The sequence below is a fragment of the Centruroides vittatus genome, unplaced genomic scaffold, assembly GCF_030686945.1.
Source record: "Centruroides vittatus isolate TY-2023 unplaced genomic scaffold, ASM3068694v2 contig_866, whole genome shotgun sequence".
NCBI classification, from domain to species: domain Eukaryota; kingdom Metazoa; phylum Arthropoda; class Arachnida; order Scorpiones; family Buthidae; genus Centruroides; species Centruroides vittatus.
Window position 1 is genome coordinate 1,333,772 of NW_027122565.1, and position 18,620 is coordinate 1,352,391.

General features: G+C 32.5%; 1 protein-coding gene across 4 annotated transcripts in view; it reads left to right on the top strand.

Moving 5' to 3' along the window:
• Positions 1-18,620, top strand: part of LOC136982856 (serine/threonine-protein kinase BRSK2-like) — a 158,444-nt gene that overhangs the window by 53,158 nt on the left and 86,666 nt on the right. For all 4 annotated transcript variants that reach the window (XM_067279393.1, XM_067279395.1, XM_067279397.1 and 1 more), the window contains exons 3-5: positions 8,923-9,008; positions 9,114-9,254; positions 17,425-17,575. In XM_067279393.1, coding sequence (XP_067135494.1) covers positions 8,923-9,008; positions 9,114-9,254; positions 17,425-17,575 — 378 coding nt within the window. The remainder of the gene's footprint in view (positions 1-8,922; positions 9,009-9,113; positions 9,255-17,424; positions 17,576-18,620) is intronic.

Consider the following 18,620-nt stretch of genomic DNA (forward strand, 5'->3'; position numbering starts at 1 on the left):
GCGAATGTAATGTCCGGTGTGGTTGTGCATCATGCGTGTGCACCCGCACATGACGCAGGAGAGAAGCAGGCAGTTGTGGGTTCCATCCAATTGACGGAGCAATGTGTATGAGGACATCATGGTGTTCACATTGCAAAAGTTGACGATTAAGTTGTAACGAGGTGTTATCAGATTTCTGACTGCAGAAGGTGTTAAACTGGCCGATATTCATTGTTGGATGGTGGCCATATACGGGAGAGATTATGTGTCCGACAAGTCAGTGAGAAAGTGGAGTGCTTGTTTTCGTGAAGGCCGGGAGTGTTTGAGTGATGACCCAAGACTGAGCCAGGCAAACACGGTAATCACGGCCGAACTCATTGACAAGGTGAAGACCTGGTGAGACGTGATCGGCATGTCACAATGCGAATGTTGTCAGTGATGGTGGAGGCCAGCAATGGAACAGTGTGGACAATTGTGCACTACAGGTTGGGTTACCGGAAGGTGTGCGTGCATTGGGTGCCAGAAGTTCAGCAAACCGTAAAAGGAACTGCATATGGGGTTAGCACCTCAACACCCACTGTTCTGGTATCAAAGACCCCACTTTCCTGGAGTGGATCATCGCTTGTGACGAAAGTTGGTGTCATCACCTTGAGCCAGAGACATAGTGGGACAGCATGCAATGGAAACATGCATCGTCACCTCCTACTAAAAAATTCAAAGCTGTGCCCTCAGCAGGCAAGATGATGCTCACCGTCTTTTTCGATGTCCGCAGTCTGATACTCATTGAATTCCTCAAGCATGGGAAAACCATTAACAGTGACGTGTACTGTGAGACACTCTGTAGCCTACACAAATCCATCAAGAGCAAACAGTCTGCTGCTCATGGAAGGAGTGATTTTGTTCCACAATAATTAAATAGTAACACAGCAAACATTGGTCTTTTGTTTTCTACTTGAACTTTTTCCAAAAAACAGTGTGATAAGTTTCTTAAATTTAGTCGTCATAGATGTGTTAAAAATTTTAATGATAAAAAAAAGAATATTAAATGCTTATTATCATCAAAGCTGATTTGAACTGATATAACTGTTGAGCAGTATAGCCAAAACAGGTGGTGGTGCTGACTGTCAAGGCTGCTGGCATGTTTTTTGATGAAGCTTGTCTGTAGCCTTTTAACATACTATTTGAAATTAATTGTTTTGGATTCTGAACAAGACTCATAATGTGGAAATTTACTAACTGTTTAATCCTAAAATTAATTATTTGTTTTCTGATAATGGCTGGAATAGAACCCAATCCTGGTCCTTTCCCCCATTCCCCTCAAGTGATGTGTCGTTCCAATATGTAAAAGAGGGGATGAGGCTGGCCTCGGAATGAAAGTGTTAAAGAATTAAATACAGAATATCCAGATGAAGAAATATTGAGTGAAGAATTTTTACAGCTTGAAGAGGATTCTATTGGATATAACTCTGAAACTTTTAAACCTTTGAAAATCTCTGAATATTTTGAACCATTATCTGCTAAGGAATCTCAGATACAAACAGACTCACCATATTCCTTAAAATCAATTTATGAATTGATACAAAACAATTTCTCACAGTTGAGCCATGACATACAAGGCATTAAGAATGAGCTACATCGTATGAAGGAAGAGACTAAAAGGTATCTAGGAGAAATGCAGAAATTATCGCAAGAAATGAAAAAATTAGATGTACAGTACTAGTTAAGTACAATAGTCATCTAAAATGTACCTGTACATTGGATTTTGAATTAGATAAAGAGTTTAATTAGGTTAAATGATAAAGGTATTAATCCTATGGTCAAAATATCAGTAGATTCCGAATATAGTAGAAATCTAATTTTTAAAAAATTCTGGAAATCAAGACCTAAATTTAACAATGAAGAGTATAGGAAAGTGATTTTTACTACTGATCTATGTAAGAAATCTAGAGCCAGACGGAAAAAATTATTGCTATCCATAGCCTGTTCTGTATTAATTTCTTTGCTAGGAGGTTAAGCACTGATACACTGATAGGTGTATCAGTTCACAATTCACATATAGTATATATGTATTCATAAATCAACTATTCACATTTATATGTGTGACCTAGGTGGGAAAATAAAGGCACCTTATAGTATTTACTTTGTGGTATCAGTTGGGATGCACATTGCCCTGGGTAAAACAATCAGAGAAGGTAACACCAAAATGACACTTTATAAAATTTTTATGGAGTGTTTTGACAGAAATTTATTATTTTTTAAAAATATCCCTGTAGTTCAGTTATACTGTAAGAACAAAACACATTTTTTTCTAAGCCCAACTTGTATATAGTAATACCTCGACTTATGCGAACCCAGAGTTACGCAATTTTCAAATCTCAACGATTCATCTTTTGTTTGAGCGCCACGCAACTCTTGATTACTCACCCCCCACACCATTGTTCAGCTTACAGTTTATTTCGTGTTATTTATTTCTGTGTTTGTTATATCTGTGGAGACTTGAGAGATTCTACTATGCCATCCAAACGAAATAGATTCTTCTGCATCAAATAAGAAAATAAAAACTTCATCTTTGGAATGTAAAGTTAACATTATTAACGACTTTGATACAAAAATGAAAATTTGTGAATTGGCAAAGGAGTTTGATCTACCGGAATCGACAGTCAGAACAATTATAAAAGGTAAAGAAAAATTCTCGAAGCTGTGAAAAATGCTCAATCTTTAAATTCAAGCATCATTTGTAAACGTCACTGTATTATCACTGAGATGGAAACAACGTTATCTAAGATTTTATTAAACATTTTTTTCTAAATTTGTTTTCTTTAGTCTCTGGCCCTAATTAAAAATAATTTGTATGTATTTATATGTGAAGTTATACCCCAACTGGTATGTATGGTCGTCGGAATTAGATTAAGAAGGATGGAGACGGATTCTTATGAACAAGTAACAAGCACGTCTTTATTGAACAAGAAGCGGTACAGAACTGACTTGTGGTGCGCAGGCGCGCTACAACATAACATATAAGAATTGCCAGAGATGGCGCTGCAATACATAGCATCATCCCCTCCTAAGGAGAATTACAAACAAACATAGTCTTGTAAGTAGGTAGGGGTTTTACGATGTCTACGACTTGATTCTTGAGTATTAGACGAGTCTGAAGCTAAGGCAGTATCTGAAGAGGAATTTTTCATGTTATCTTTCTGAGGAGTGTTTTCTACTATTAGATTATTTTCTTCTTTTTCTTCCCACCACAGCTGAAGAGGAACGAATGAAGCACCTTGAGATTCGATGGATGCAGATGATCGAGATCTCAGTTGATCAATGTGACGTTTCCATACGGAACCATTAGGAAGCTCAATGTTATATGTAACAGGTGAAAGTTTCTGAATAACTTTACCTGCAACCCAATATTCTTTAGAACAAAAGTCACGAGCAAAAATTGTGTCTCCTATCATAAATGAACGCTGTGGACGAACTACGTTGTTATTCGATAAGGTTAAAGGACGCAACAAATCTAGTCTTGAGCGAAGTTTTCTGTTGAATAGCATCTCACTTGGTGTTTTACCAGTAGAACAGTGAGGAGTAGAACGATATGAAGTAAGAAATTGAAGGAGGGATGTCATTAAATCCTTTTCATGAATTAATTTTTTTAAAGAAGACTTAAACGTTTTGATAAATCCTTCAACTGCTCCATTAGTTGCAGGATGATACAGCGGAGAGAATGTCTGACGAATTCCGTTCTGAGCTAAAAACATTCTGAATTCACGAGATGTGAATTGAGGGCCATTATCAGAATGAACATGTAGTGGAAGGCCATGACGACTAAACCAAGATCTAAGTGCCAGAATAGTAGCGGAAGAATCTGTGGATTGCATTATTTGAATTTCAGGATATTTAGTTTTTGCATCAATACCTATTAGAAACATTTTTCCAAGGAATGGACCAGCAAAGTCAATGTGCAATCTACTCCAAGGCTCTTCAGGAATTGGCCATCTTAAAGTATTAGTAGAGGGAGGATTTCGATGGTAAGACTGACATAAAATACATTCTTTCACTGTTCGTTCTAGATCACTATCAATGCCTGGCCACCAAACAATTGATCTTGCTAACATTTTCGATTTAACAATACCTTGATGTCCAGAATGTAATTCAATGAGAACATTTCTGCGAAATTTTTCAGGAACAAATATTCTATCACCCATAAATATTAAGTTTCCTTCTAGAGAAAGGGAATCCTTGAATTTAAGAAATGGCTTAACAGTTGTATTTATCTGAAGCCAATTATTCTTGATACACTTACGCAAAACATTGAAAAGTTTATCTGTACGACATGCTTCTATAAAGGCACTATTGGTAAAAGGAAGGGAGTCAAACTGCAAATTAAATAATGAACTTGGAACTGAGTTACTAAAATCTTCTATGAATAAATCATTAGTAGTATTTCTGGAAAGGCCGTCAGCTATGATATTAGTTGCAGAGGAGATGTACTTGATTGTATAATTATAGTCATTCAGTATGATGCTCCATCTTTGTAGTCTAGCAGCTACAATCTCATTCTGTCCTCTTTTATCACCGAAAATTGCAAGTAAGGGCTTATGATCTGTTTCTAAGATGAAATGGCGACCAAGAAGATATTGACGAAATTTCTTGATACCAAAAATAATGGATAATGCCTCTTTCTCTGTCTGAGAATATCGACGTTGAGCAGGTGAAAGTAAAGCATTAGCAAACGTAATAGGACGTTTTACATTGTCGATAATATGGAAAAGAACAGCGCCGACACCAAATTGAGAAGCATCTGTAGCCAAGTATAATTCTTTGTTAGGATCATAGTGTATAAGAAGTGTAGCTTGTTTTAATGAGTTTTTTGCACTTTGAAAAGCAGATTCATGTTCTTTTGTCCAGGTCCAAGAACATCCTTTACGTAAGAGTTTGTAGAGAGGGTGTAGATAAGTAGACAGTTTAGGTACAAATTTAGAATAATAGTTCAACATGCCTAGGAACGAACGTAGAGAATGGACATTACGAGGCTTATGAGCTTTTAATATAGGATCCAGTTTTGAGGATAAAGGAGCAATTCCTTGTTTTGAAATCTCAAATCCTAAGAATTTTACAGAATCTTGTAAGAATTTGCACTTTTGTTTATTTACTTTGATTCCTTCTACTTCACAAATGGATAGGATTCTTTCAATATTACTGAAATGGTCTGACTGATTTGTACCAGAAGTAACCAAGTCATCAAAATATGGTTGCGTTTTCGGAATTGTGGAGAATAATTGCTCCATAGCTCTTTGAAATAAAGCAGGGGCAGATGCAATACCATATAAGAGACGATTGCACTTATACAATCCAAGATGAGTATTGATAACCACTAAATTTTTACTTTCATCATCCAATTGGAATTGGTTATAGGCATCACTTAAGTCAAAGGTAGAGAACTTCTCACCTCCAAGTAATTTCATGGAAATCTCTTCCAAACGAGGTATTGGATGGACATCTATTTGTAACATCTTATTCAGGGTTAGATTAAAAAGTCCAGCTATCTTAACACTACCATCATTTTTAACTACTGGAATTATAGGTGTAGCCCAAGCACTGTTGGATATCTTAGAAATTACTCCAGCCTTTTCTAACCTAGATAACTCTGCTTCAACTTTATCCCTGAGGGAAAAAGGAACTGTCCTTGGTTTCAGAAAAATAGGATGTGCATCTGGTTTTAAGGTTAAATGAAGGGATATTGATTTAGAACATCCGATACCATCAGAAAATACAGTAGAGTATTTGTCTAGTAGAGTAAGCAGATTAGAGTTTGTATGAGAAATCCCAGGAGTAATACTGTTGATTTTACATGAAAGCTTTAACTCTCGAATCCAATCTCTTCCAATGAGATTAGCATTACCATGACGAACCACATAAAGGCGAAGTTTATGGCGAGAACGATTGTAAAGAACTGGTACTGTGATAAATCCCAATACATTCAACTTGAAATTTCCATATGTGCAAAGAAAATGTTTAGACTCATGTAAAGAAAAGGATGATAAGTCTCTGTTGAAGGTGGATTCAGAAATGATGGAAAGTGGGGAGCCAGTATCAACTTCAAAACTAATGTTCTTCTTGTTAATGGATAGAGTGAGAATAATAGGTGGAACTGGTGTGGAGACATCTTGAATATTGAAAAGATTAAAATAAGTTGAATTATCTATCTCTGAATAACCATTCGAATCTTTGTTGGTACGAGATAGTTGGTGTACGCTCACATGAGGATGCTTAGTTTTTCCACAAACCCTTGCAATATGACCAGGTATGCCACATTTATTACAGGTAAATGTTCTAAATCTACAATTCTCACGGGAGTGATCTTTGCTTCCACAAGATCTACAAATGTAACTACCAGTTTTCTTTGTTTCGAACTTAGTTTTATCTCTAGAACTATTCTCACTAAACTCCTTCTTTCTGTTAGGGAACTTTGTGGAACGAATTTTAAAACAATCGTTTTCGAGTGGCAATTTATTGAAACGACCTGCATCAATCAGAGCTTGTTCCATAGCAATAGCATAATTGATCGCTTTCTGAAGGTCTAATTCCGATTCATTTTTAGCAAAAAGATTTGAACGAATTCTAGGGTCGTACAAGCCTGACACAAATTGATCTCTTAAACGTGTTGCAAGGGAGTCTCCAAAATCACACTTTTCGCTTAAAGATTTTAACCCAACTATGAAATCATTAATCGATTCTCCTTCTTTCTGTACCCGGCGAGTAAAGTTCGCTCTCTCGGAAATTATACTAACTGATTTATTTTTATGTGATCTCATTATACTTTTTAAGTCAGAAAATGTCTTCGAAGAGGGTTTATCAGGTTGACAAAGGTTTCTTAACAATTTATAAGCCACCGGTCCCATCTGACTAAGAAGAGTAGCCACCATTTTTCTATCGTCAGTGATATTAGACGCTATAAAGAATTCTTCCAATTGTTCCACATATTCATCCCAATCACTATTCACGTTATACGGATTAACGTTAATCGTTGCCATTTCCGAATAAAGGAAAGAAAATAATGATAATAAGCAATTCGGTAACTTACGGGTCAAAGGTTCAAAGTCTAGCTTGAAGCCACGTGTTGACTTCGTCGAGGAAAAAAAAATAAACGTTAGTATTCTTGCTGAAACTTGAATAGAATTGAAGAAATAGACTATCTTTAATCCACCTCGTCGCCAGAATTGGTATGTATGGTCGTCGGAATTAGATTAAGAAGGATGGAGACGGATTCTTATGAACAAGTAACAAGCACGTCTTTATTGAACAAGAAGCGGTACAGAACTGACTTGTGGTGCGCAGGCGCGCTACAACATAACATATAAGAATTGCCAGAGATGGCGCTGCAATACATAGCACCGACTTACGCGAATTTGACTTACGCAGTTATCGCTTGGACCCCCCTATTGCGTAAGTTTGGGGTATTACTGTATATCGATATCTACAATGCCAAAACTCTATGCTAACTTACTTTTCGATTTTCTAATTCATTCTAATCAGAGCTGTCATTATTACCAAATCATAATAATAAATACAAAAATATTTTACTTTTTATGAATGTAAAAGTTACAAAAATAAATAAATGTAAATATATATAGGCTATGCATATAATATTGTAACTGTAAGGTGTAATTTTCAATTTGCTAATTGTTTATGTTATTGACTTATCATTCATTATATATATATATATATATATATATATAAATTTATGATTTACAGTTAACAATAGTTTGTATTAAAATATTAGTAATGATTCTGTATAGTCAGGTAGAAAAACAGTTCTTTGGGGCAGTAATATGAATTATCACACTGAGTGACACCATTGCTTTTAGCTTTTACTTTCATATTTTTTTTTTTTTTTCAGTATACTTTATCCTCTCTTTTTATTAAATCTATGAATGTTGTTTTTTGAGTGTTCCTGAAAGAATCAAAAATTCTAGCATATAAACTATCTACTGATAAAACCAGGACAGAGGAAAATTGTGATGAATTGCTTTCCAGTCAGAACTATCTTTCATGCCTAATATAGTAATATATTACTATTTCAGGCATGAAAGATGAATTGAAATATTTTATTTATTTATAAGGCTGTTCGATTTACTTCCAAGAATATTTCTGTAATAAAAGATTCCTAACTAGATAACTTAAATGTTCATTAACTGCTTCAGACAGTTACACACATTGTACAACTCTACTGAAAGAACAAAAAGAAATGATGCCAGTTTACATGAAGTATGATGTATATATTCAAGTGCTCTTTCATGTAATATAGTGTCAGTTTTTTTATTTACTTTTCCAGAGTTTACATGTCCATTATTACTAGTGCTTTCAGGTTTTTACAAACCATTCTCATAGACATTATTCTTTACAGTAAATATCAAATAGTTTAATAAAGTTGTCAAAAATCATACACCCACAAAAATCTATGAACACGCTGTGAACTGATTATTTTTTGGGATTGTGATTTTTGACAAGGACTGAGTTCCTATATCTCAATTACTATTCTCACAGTAACTGAGATATAGGAACTTAGTCCTAGGAACAATGAGAAATAGATATAAACTCTGAAAAATGCAGTTAATGAATATCTACATTATTGGAGTTTTTTGTATTAAGTAAGTAATTAAACTGGATGAATAAAGTTGTATATTTGTAACATATTAAACAGTTTCTTAAGCAAATTAATGTTTTTTAATTATGACCAACCTAACGTACTTTTTTTTATTTGGTTGCTGTATGGTTTATAACTTTAGATATATTTTTAGGAGCCATGTGATTTACAATTTGAGTTTTGTTTGTTAATTATCAAGTTTTCTTCACAAAGGATTTTATTTTCTTTTAAATAAAAAGTTTACTATATAAAACATTTGATTTTTACATTTTATAATAATATAAATATTATTTGTCTGATAGGTGGAAAGAGAAATTGCCATTATGAAACTTATAGAACATCCTCATGTATTAGGTCTTTATGATGTATATGAAAATAAAAAATATTTGTAAGTTATAAATTAATAATATAGCATACATTATTTTGATTATGTAATCTTAACTGATGATGTATTCTAACCAATTTTTGAATTCTTTATATTTTTTGATTTTAGATATTTAATATTAGAACACGTTTCTGGAGGAGAATTATTTGATTATTTAGTGAAAAAAGGACGATTGACTCCTAAAGAAGCTAGAAGATTTTTTCGCCAAATTATTTCTGCATTAGATTTTTGCCATAGTCATATGATATGGTAAGTTAAATTAAAATCGGTAGAGTATTAATAATGATAAATAATTTGATCTTAAATTGTTAAAATATGACAGAAAATTTATTTTATCATAATTTTTTGTGGAAAACTCATGATGACATATACCCTGCAGAAAATTGCAAGATTGAAAATAAAACCATATAATCCACCTTATTATATACTCTGCCTCTGGGACAACTGTTGAAAGTAGACAATTACCTGTATGCAGTTTAGAAGTTGCAATCTCAAGCATTAAAATATTCCTTTTTCTGTTTCATTTACATTAACAAATTGTAGTTATACATAACCAAACCCAAATACTGTGGTTCCTTATACTTCAGATTTAATTCATTCCAGCAGGCCATTTGAACTCTGAACTGTTTGAAGTTTGATTAAATTTCCCCCTATTTTTTAAAATGTTTTTTAGAAATATAGGAAAGTAAATTAATCTATTCCCATACCCTAAACTAGTGTTTCCACCAGGCCAGTTTTGAAATTCATGGTCCGGATTAATTATTAATTTTTCTGGTTTTTGTAGAAATTGTGAAATTATGATGAAACAAAATAAATTTATAAAAATATTTGTGAGTATTTTATTTTAACAGTTAAAGACTTTAACTTCACAATTCCACCCAAACATTCTTAACCCCATTTTATTCCTAAGCTATGAGTGACAGAAAATGTACTTTTAAAATTCTAACTTGCAAATATCTCTGGTGAATATTAGGTTTGTTTCAACACAAGTCTCTGACTGGTTTAAAACTGGCATGCCCATTGTTCAGTTCTTGACTATAAAATGACATTGCGCATGTCTTCTACAGTTTCAAATTCAAACCAGTCAGGGATTTGTGTTGGAACAAACCTATTGTAAAGTGAATGTGACAGTTTCGGTTTACAAGTTCATAATTTCTATTTTAATTATTTAATATGACAACTCAAGAAACTGAAAATCCAAAAAAGAGGAAGTGAACTTGTAAATTTAATAAAGATTGGCTGACACAAAACAAATTTCAAAAATGGTTATGACCTGTTTGAGACAGTGTTGCCACTTTTTCAAAATTTCTGACACTATCCAGATCAACAATTTTTAAAAGGTGGCAACACTATTCTAAACAGTAGCAATTTTGATAAACTTAGAACAGCAGATACCTGTAATTTAAGGTAAAAATAACACAATTAAATGCCCTAATAATAGATTAAAACCTAAAACAATAAATAAAATACATAAGTACTGTATAATAAAATGGCATTGTTGCACACTGTCAGCTTTGGCATCTTAAACATGGCTGCCAGGCCTGCCACATGTGTACCACTTTCAATAAAGTTTGCTTTGCAATAAAGTTTCATGTATCTAAATGCAACCATGCTTTGCAATAAAGTTTCACGTATCTAAATGCCTTTTACCGGTGCGCGTATCATCCACAACAAAGTAGTTACAAACATTTTCGAACCTAGTGGTTCTTCATCAGGTAACAATCCCCTAACGGAATGCACTTCGATTCAAAGTTGTGAAGAAATACGATCCAGAACATTGTCCTGACTCGATGACGTCAATACGGACCTGTGCGCTAAGCATGTTGAGTTCTAATTTATCGTTTTATCTAGTAGGGCCTGCCATGCTGTCGATAGAGCTATTTTGTCCTTGTAGTTAATATTATTAATGAAGGTAATTGCATTAACTACAAGGACGAAATAGCTCTATCAACGGCATGGCAGGCCCTACTAGATAAAACGATAAATTAGAACTTAACATGCTTAGCACATTGGTCTGTATTGACATCATCGGGTTGGGACAACGTTCCAGATCGTATTTCTTCACGACTTTGAATCGAAGCACATTCTGTTAGGGGATCGTTACCTGATGAAGAACCATTAGGTTCGAAAACGTTTGTAACTACTTTGTTGTGGATGATACGCGCACAGGTAAAAGGCATTTAGATACATGAAACTTTACTGTTCTTCAGTGTAGGTATTCTATCAGCTTTGCAATAAGTTTCTGTTTTATCTCAATCATCAATATTACAACTTCCCTCTCAGGCTTCATTGCTTCCACGCACTTCTCAAATTCCAATATCATGGTTAATAAGTAAAAGTTATATTTGGTTGAAAAATATTTGGTTGTGTATTTTTAACAACTGCCATTACTTAAAGTAAATGTGTGATTTAATTATAACAGTTATGAAATTTAACACATGATTCTTAATATAAGATTGTATTTGTTGTTCAGAAACTTATTTTAAACTTTTTACTTCACATTTTGTTTGGATAAAAAGAAGTTGAAATGCCTTCAGATAAAAAGTATATCAGGCATACCATATTTTTGTGGATTGACTGGCATGCCACGTATAACTACGGAGACCAGCATGTTGGAAACTCCAAGGTTACTGGCATGCCAGTTAAACTACAACTAAAAAATAAAATTAATCAGATATAACAAAACTAGCTGTTAATAAAATGTTAAAGAAAATATTCTTCCAAGTACAATAAGATAATAATGTATCTTGACTGACTTCAGGAATGGTTTTCATTCAGAGGGCAATAAAACAATTAGTGGCTTATTGAGATTAGTATTAGTAGTAGTAAGTCAGTCAGTGTGGATTGCACTGATGATCTACTTCGATTTTAAAGATAACACCTTCCTCTTAAATTTCACATAAGGTGGATGTTAATCTGATAAATTGAGATAATTTACAGCAAGTTTGTGAAATTTGATGTGTTTATTTTTGTGGTTTTGGATGGAATTACAATAAAATAAACATATGGAGTGTCAAAAGTGCTTTTGTTGAGTATTTTACATCATTAGAAAGAAGACGAAATGCAAAAATTAAATATATAATCATAGTTTCGATGTAGTGCTGAGTTTTACAGTTTTAGAATAAAACTTATTAGTTTTTATGTGACATAACTTGTTCATTTTTTTTCATGTGCTTTCTAGAGATGGATGTATAACCTCACTTAAACTGGCATGCCAGCATTCCCTGGGATAAACCAACATACTGGCTTTTACCGTATGGAAATATCTGATTTTACGATCACCCCTGAATAGACCAACAAGCCAGACAATCCACGAAAATATGGTCTATCTTGAGAAACGAAGCAATAATAAATATATCTATTCCAATAACCTTAAACAGCTTCGCAAAGTATAGTTAACCACAAACGTTTTCGGTCCCTTAGGACCTTGTTCAGGTGGGATCTGAGTAGAGAGTGACCCTACGTTCTAAACTCCCGTTACAGATGCATTCCAACCCTCGCTAAAGATGTGTACTATAAACAAGCAACAATGCGTTGGTGACTATAATGCTGGATCGTACATCGCTTGCCATGCCTTCGAAAGTTGCTTTTCATCCTTAAAGTTGATTGAGATCTGATGTATATCGGTTCCATGAAGAGATCCCTCAGACAATGCCTCCAAGAGCATAAAATGGATATCGAGAAGAAGAAGAGCAATATTGCCTTGGCGGTATACGCCAGCGAAAATGGCATTACACCTGGGCTACACCTGGCGACCTTGATACGGAGAACTCAGCAGGTACACCATCTTAAGTATTTAGAGGCGCTGGAGATCTTTAAAGTGGATCGCCTGAGCCTCTCAATCAACTTTAAGGATGAAAAGCAACTTTTGAAGGCATGGCAAGCGATGTACAACCCAGCGTTATAGTCACCGACGCATGCACAGCATTGCTTATTTATAGTACACATCTGTAGCAGGGGTTGGAATGCATTTGTAATGGGAGTTTAGAACGAAGGGTCACTCTCTACTCAGATCCCACCTGAAGAAGGTCCTAGGGGACTGAAAACGTTTGTGGTTAACTATACTTTGCGAAGCTGTTTAAGGTTATTGGAATAGAAAATATGGTATTATGTTTTGAGTTTCATAAAGGATATAATACCATACAAACACTAAGAAAATTTTTTATCTGTATGGGAAAGATGCTCCAAAACCTCAAATGTCAAATGTGGTTTAAAAAGTTCTGTTTGGAAAATTTTGAACTAAAAGATACAAAATGTACAGGATGCCCAAAAACTGTCAACAAAGAAAAATTGCAGGAAGAAATTGTTAAAAATCAATGAATAACAATATATATATAACGAAACATACCAAAAATAAAGCAGAAAAAGCACTGAAAATGCAAGCATAGCATGATCAAGAAAAAGCAAGAGATGATTTGGGCATAAAACAAATTGTATTTAGGTTTTGAGTGTATTTTTTCACTGTGCTCAGCTCAATCTTTGAAGCTTTGTTTGAACTCCAAAGTGAATTTTTGTTGAATTTAGCATTTGAACTTTAAAGTGTTTGAAGTTAGTCATTCAAAGTATGAGGTACCACTATATTCTTTAATAACTGATATAAAATGTTTTCTAAAAGCAGACAGTTAGACCACTATCTTATACTATTGATAACATTAACTAATAATTACAATAATTTTTGAATTAAATTTAATAATAATTAAATTTAGTTCAAAATAATAATAAATGAAATTGACACTAATGTTGACATTATTTTTTGCTTTATTTTTTAAGCTCTGTAATGTAGAAATCCATTTTACATTAATTAAAGTAACATTTGTGTAAAATTTAAAATATTAAATATTTTCAATCTAAGCATGTCTTAACACACTGTACTCACTAGTCAACCTCTTAATTCAATTGCAGGTGTTTATGAAATGTCCCAATTATGTAAATTAAATTTGAAAATAAATAAATATAATTTATCATTTTTATTTTATGACTAATTTCCTTTGTCCAGTAATATGTAATAAACTCAGAAAAAAATTAAACTGGAAAATTTTATCATCAGTATTCAAATTATTTTCCATTTAACATGTTAACTGTGGTAGCATGTTAAATGGAAGTGGTACCTCATGTTCCATTTAACATGAGGTACTACTTGTGCGACTCACTAAAAATTTTCCTGGTGCTTCAAGGTACCTCAATGACTGATTACACAATATGCTCCATGGACTGCCATTAGTACCTCACAGAGCATTTCTGTAAATGTAGTTTAATAAATAAAAAAATAACACAAAATAAACTTGTACCAACCTGCAAGTGAGACACAGTACAGGTATACCTTGAGTTACGTCGTTCTCGATTATACGTCGTTTGCCAAAAAAGTATATGGAAAAATAAAAATCAAGTTTAAGTCATTTTATTCAACTTTACATCCGTCCGCCACAAATATTGAAGTCGTAATATCACTAGAAAAGCGTTAAAAGCACATAAAATCATATTAAAATATGTACATTTACAGTAAATGTTAATATACTCATCATAAATCCTAGAGAACAAAACATGAAAACATCTGTGTTTCTGCATTGTCATCTTATTTAGCGATCTTTAAGTGCTCATTATTGGCGTTTTCCATCGTAGTTTTGACTTACGTCATAACTACACAAGTAAATTCGACTTACATCATTTTTCGACTTACATCGCCTCTCATGGAACCAATTACTGACGTAAGGCGAGGTATACCTGTATATGCAATTCACAGCCTGTACAGTACATGTAAATTCATTTGTTTAAGCCTTCAAGCATGTATGTTGTAAATCAAACAAAACTTTCAAAATTAGCATAAATATTTTTTTAAAATCATTTTAAAACGATATGAAAAGAACATAAATCTATATAGAAAAAAGAGAATGGCCCAATGGACATGAACATTTTTTCAGTGGTGGTGGTTAATATATTAATTTTGTTCAAAATGTTATAACCTTTTAACTAAACAGTTTTGTCAGTTGTTTTAATATTTTAATTTTGTAATGCATTATCAATTATTTTTGTAATTTTGTTGCTAGTCATTGATTTTGATATTTGTTTGAATTGTTAATGTTCTTTTGTTTTAACTCATCATTGGAATTTAAAATCAGCTTATAACCCACTCTATCACATAACCAGAGGAAAAGTATGGCAATTGGTCAAAAAATGACTTTCTGAGATTTTTACTTTTTTTGGACTCAAGGGATATTGAAACGTCAAGAAATGTAAAAAAATTGGAGTATTTTTTGTAAGCTTAATAAATTACGGACTTTGAAGCTTAATAACTCCTGTGCTTTTTGTTGAAAATTTTTGAAATATTTCAGGAAGGTTTGTGTATTTGGAGATTCATGCTATTAAATTTTGCTGGTTAGAGGTTGAGAGAGGGTGGAGAGATAGAGGGAGTCATGTGTCCTATCTCAAGTAGAGTTGAACTTATTGACAATTTTACTTGTTTTTAGCATTTACAGTTTTTTATAAAATTTGTCCCTATTCTCAGAATTAAGGTTTTTGCTATTTTATAATAATTAAAAATATAAAAAGGCTTCTAATAAATTATCATAACAGATGATGTCACATGCAATTTTAAATGTTGCCAGGAAAGTTAAGCATCTTGTTCCTGGATTTCTTTCTATCAGTAACATTGCTGTGACATTATATGAAATCTCACATCTGATGTGAGACTTGTGGAAAAACTGAATTCAGAAATTTTGTGGCTTCAGACTCATCCATCACTATTCCAGGTAACCATCCAATTAAAGCATGCCACTCTTTGTACATATCATTATGACCTGTACTGGAATGAGGCATGTAAATACTGCTTTTCTAAATTATTTCAGATAAAATCAAAATTGAAGTCTCTTTTTACACAAGAACATTTAGAAACTTTTATGTTTATGTAATAGAAAAAAAAGTGTTGCATAACATTGAACCAAATAAGTTTGGACCTAATTGCTAAAAATTGGAATTCTTAGAAAGGTTAATATGTTAGTAGAAAACAGAATTATTATAGAAGTATTTTGTAAATCTTGATTTACAAAATTATTCTATGATAATTTGGCAATTTGGGATTATGTACAGTTAAAATTTTTTTAAGTTATAAAGCCAATTTTATTCAAGTTAATTTATATTTTATTTTAAATTCTCGAGAAAAAAGTGGTGCTATAATCTGTGTGGAGGCTGAATTAAGACTGCCTGAAATAGGGTGGATTATTTGGTAACTTTAGTTCATTTTTGGCGAGGTAATTGCTCTGAATTCATCTCATGTTTTAAAATTTTTCATGAGGAGAAAGGAACATTCCTATCTCTGTTAGTGCTTCATGCCAATAACAACTCTTATGCACCTGTAGAAAGCATTTGCCACTGACAGTTAAAGTCCAGTCCATCACTGACAATAATGATAACTTTAACAGAAATTACTTTACTTACTCTTGACAGGAATAATTGCACTAACACTAGCTAATGCAATCATTTCTGCCAAGCCAGATTGCTATGCCATCTTTTGCCAGACTCATCTCGAACTTAGGTGGTTTTTAAATATTAAATATACTACACATACTATCAATATTTTAATGTTTACTATTTAATTTTCTCAGTGTTATTTTAGCATTTATTATTATTATACATTTTAATAATAATTGGTAAATACAAAAGAAATGAAACAAAATGGTAAAAGTGTTTTCATTCTTCAATAATTTTGTATTTTTGACACTTAATGCAGTTTGGGTAGTTCTGTTTCAAAATAGTTTTTTAGATTGCATTAAAAAATGTATTAGAAATTAAATCAGGAATACTGGTAAATGTCTAATGCAATAAAAAGAAGAATCTACGTTAACGCTGAACTCAGTGCTACTTATCAGAAGTCTAATGCAAATTTTCCAATACTAGTAAATTGATTTACATCAATTTACAAGTTTCCTAACAAATGCTTATGACTCAAAATCAACAGAACAAGTTCTCTTGTTCCAAAGCTTCTGATGGAGTAGAAATACAATACTTGAGAATATCAGATCAATTCTTCACATGTGAAACTCTTAATGTCTGCTAGGCAGCATGTTGGAAATTTTTATTTACATTCTTGTTTTGAAGTATAGTGTTTGTTTCCTTTGCACTTACCACAATGTAGTCTGTTTCTCTATTATAATATCTCATATAAGGTTTTATAGTTGTTCATGATGTCTTCAGATACAAGACTGTTTACTTTAATAGGTGGAAGCAATGGTCTGATAATCTGTTATGTCAAAATCAACAATGTAATAAATAAGCATCTAACACAATAGTAGCCTTAAGAAAATAAATAGTTATGTAAATAAATTGCTTTTTAGAAAAAATTAATTAGCATTAATTAGTTATGATATATGATTACAATAAATGTAGAATTTTATGTTTAAATAATAATCCTTTTTTTATTTATCAGTCATAGGGATTTGAAACCAGAAAATCTTCTACTTGATGAAAAGAATAATATTCGTATAGCAGATTTTGGTATGGCTTCTCTGCAAATGGAAGGTTCAATGCTTGAAACATCTTGTGGTTCTCCCCATTATGCATGTCCAGAAGTTATTCGGGTATTTGTTTCTTTTTAGTCTTACCTTATACAAGCAGGCTTTTTATATATTTTATTTAATTTGTTTTTAATTTAATAGCTAACTTGTATTAAAAAAATTTTTATTTTTTCTTGTTTTTTTATATTTTATTTTTTCACATGATTTTCATGTAAGCATAAATTTATTTCAGTCAGTAAAGTATGTTTTTAAAATATAGTTTCTTCTTAGAACAGTTTAATTTCTGTGCAACTACCTTGTATACATCTGTATATCATTAGCACCTGACATTTAACAGTGTGGAAAAAGGTAAGCCAGTGTCAGCAGAGAATCTATAAAGAGTTATATACAGTGGAAACTGGTTAAAAAATTTGCAAAATAATATGAAACTTATTTTTTAATCAGTGTATTTCTTTAACACAGTTCTTAACATGTGAAACTCTTAATTTTTTAAATCCTTTAAATCACATTGGTTATTGATATTGATATAATAGATGTATTAATTTATAAAAATGAATGAATAAAATGTCATTTTTTGTCTTACATATAAAATACAATTTTTTCTGTGTCTCTCTATAACTTTTTTCCTTTCTCATTAAATATAGTAGTTTAAATATATTGTTTAAAATAAAAATTATTATACAATGGTATCTTGGTACTCAGACTTACTTTGTGCCAGAAGTCTGTTCAAGTACCAAATGCATTTTTCCCAAAAGGAATAATGTAAATTATCAGGTAATCAAAAAAGTTTGTGCCATTTTTGAGGCTAAAATTAAAACGTTAAAAAGTGAATGAAAATATTTTATTTAGTAAAGTAAGCATCATCACAAGCTACAACCTTTTCTCAACAAGATTAAAGTGTGGGATTTTTTTCAGAGTGGTATTTACAATCTTTAGAATCACAGAAATTCTTCAATTCCATTTCCAGTATTGCTCAGTTTCAAAACTGTCAGTTGTGCATATGATTGTCCAGTATAATTCAATGGTGATATATCTGGTGAGTATGGATGGTGGGATAGAATTTCCCAACCAGGGCTATGGAGCTTGTGCTGTGTGTAGTCATACATTG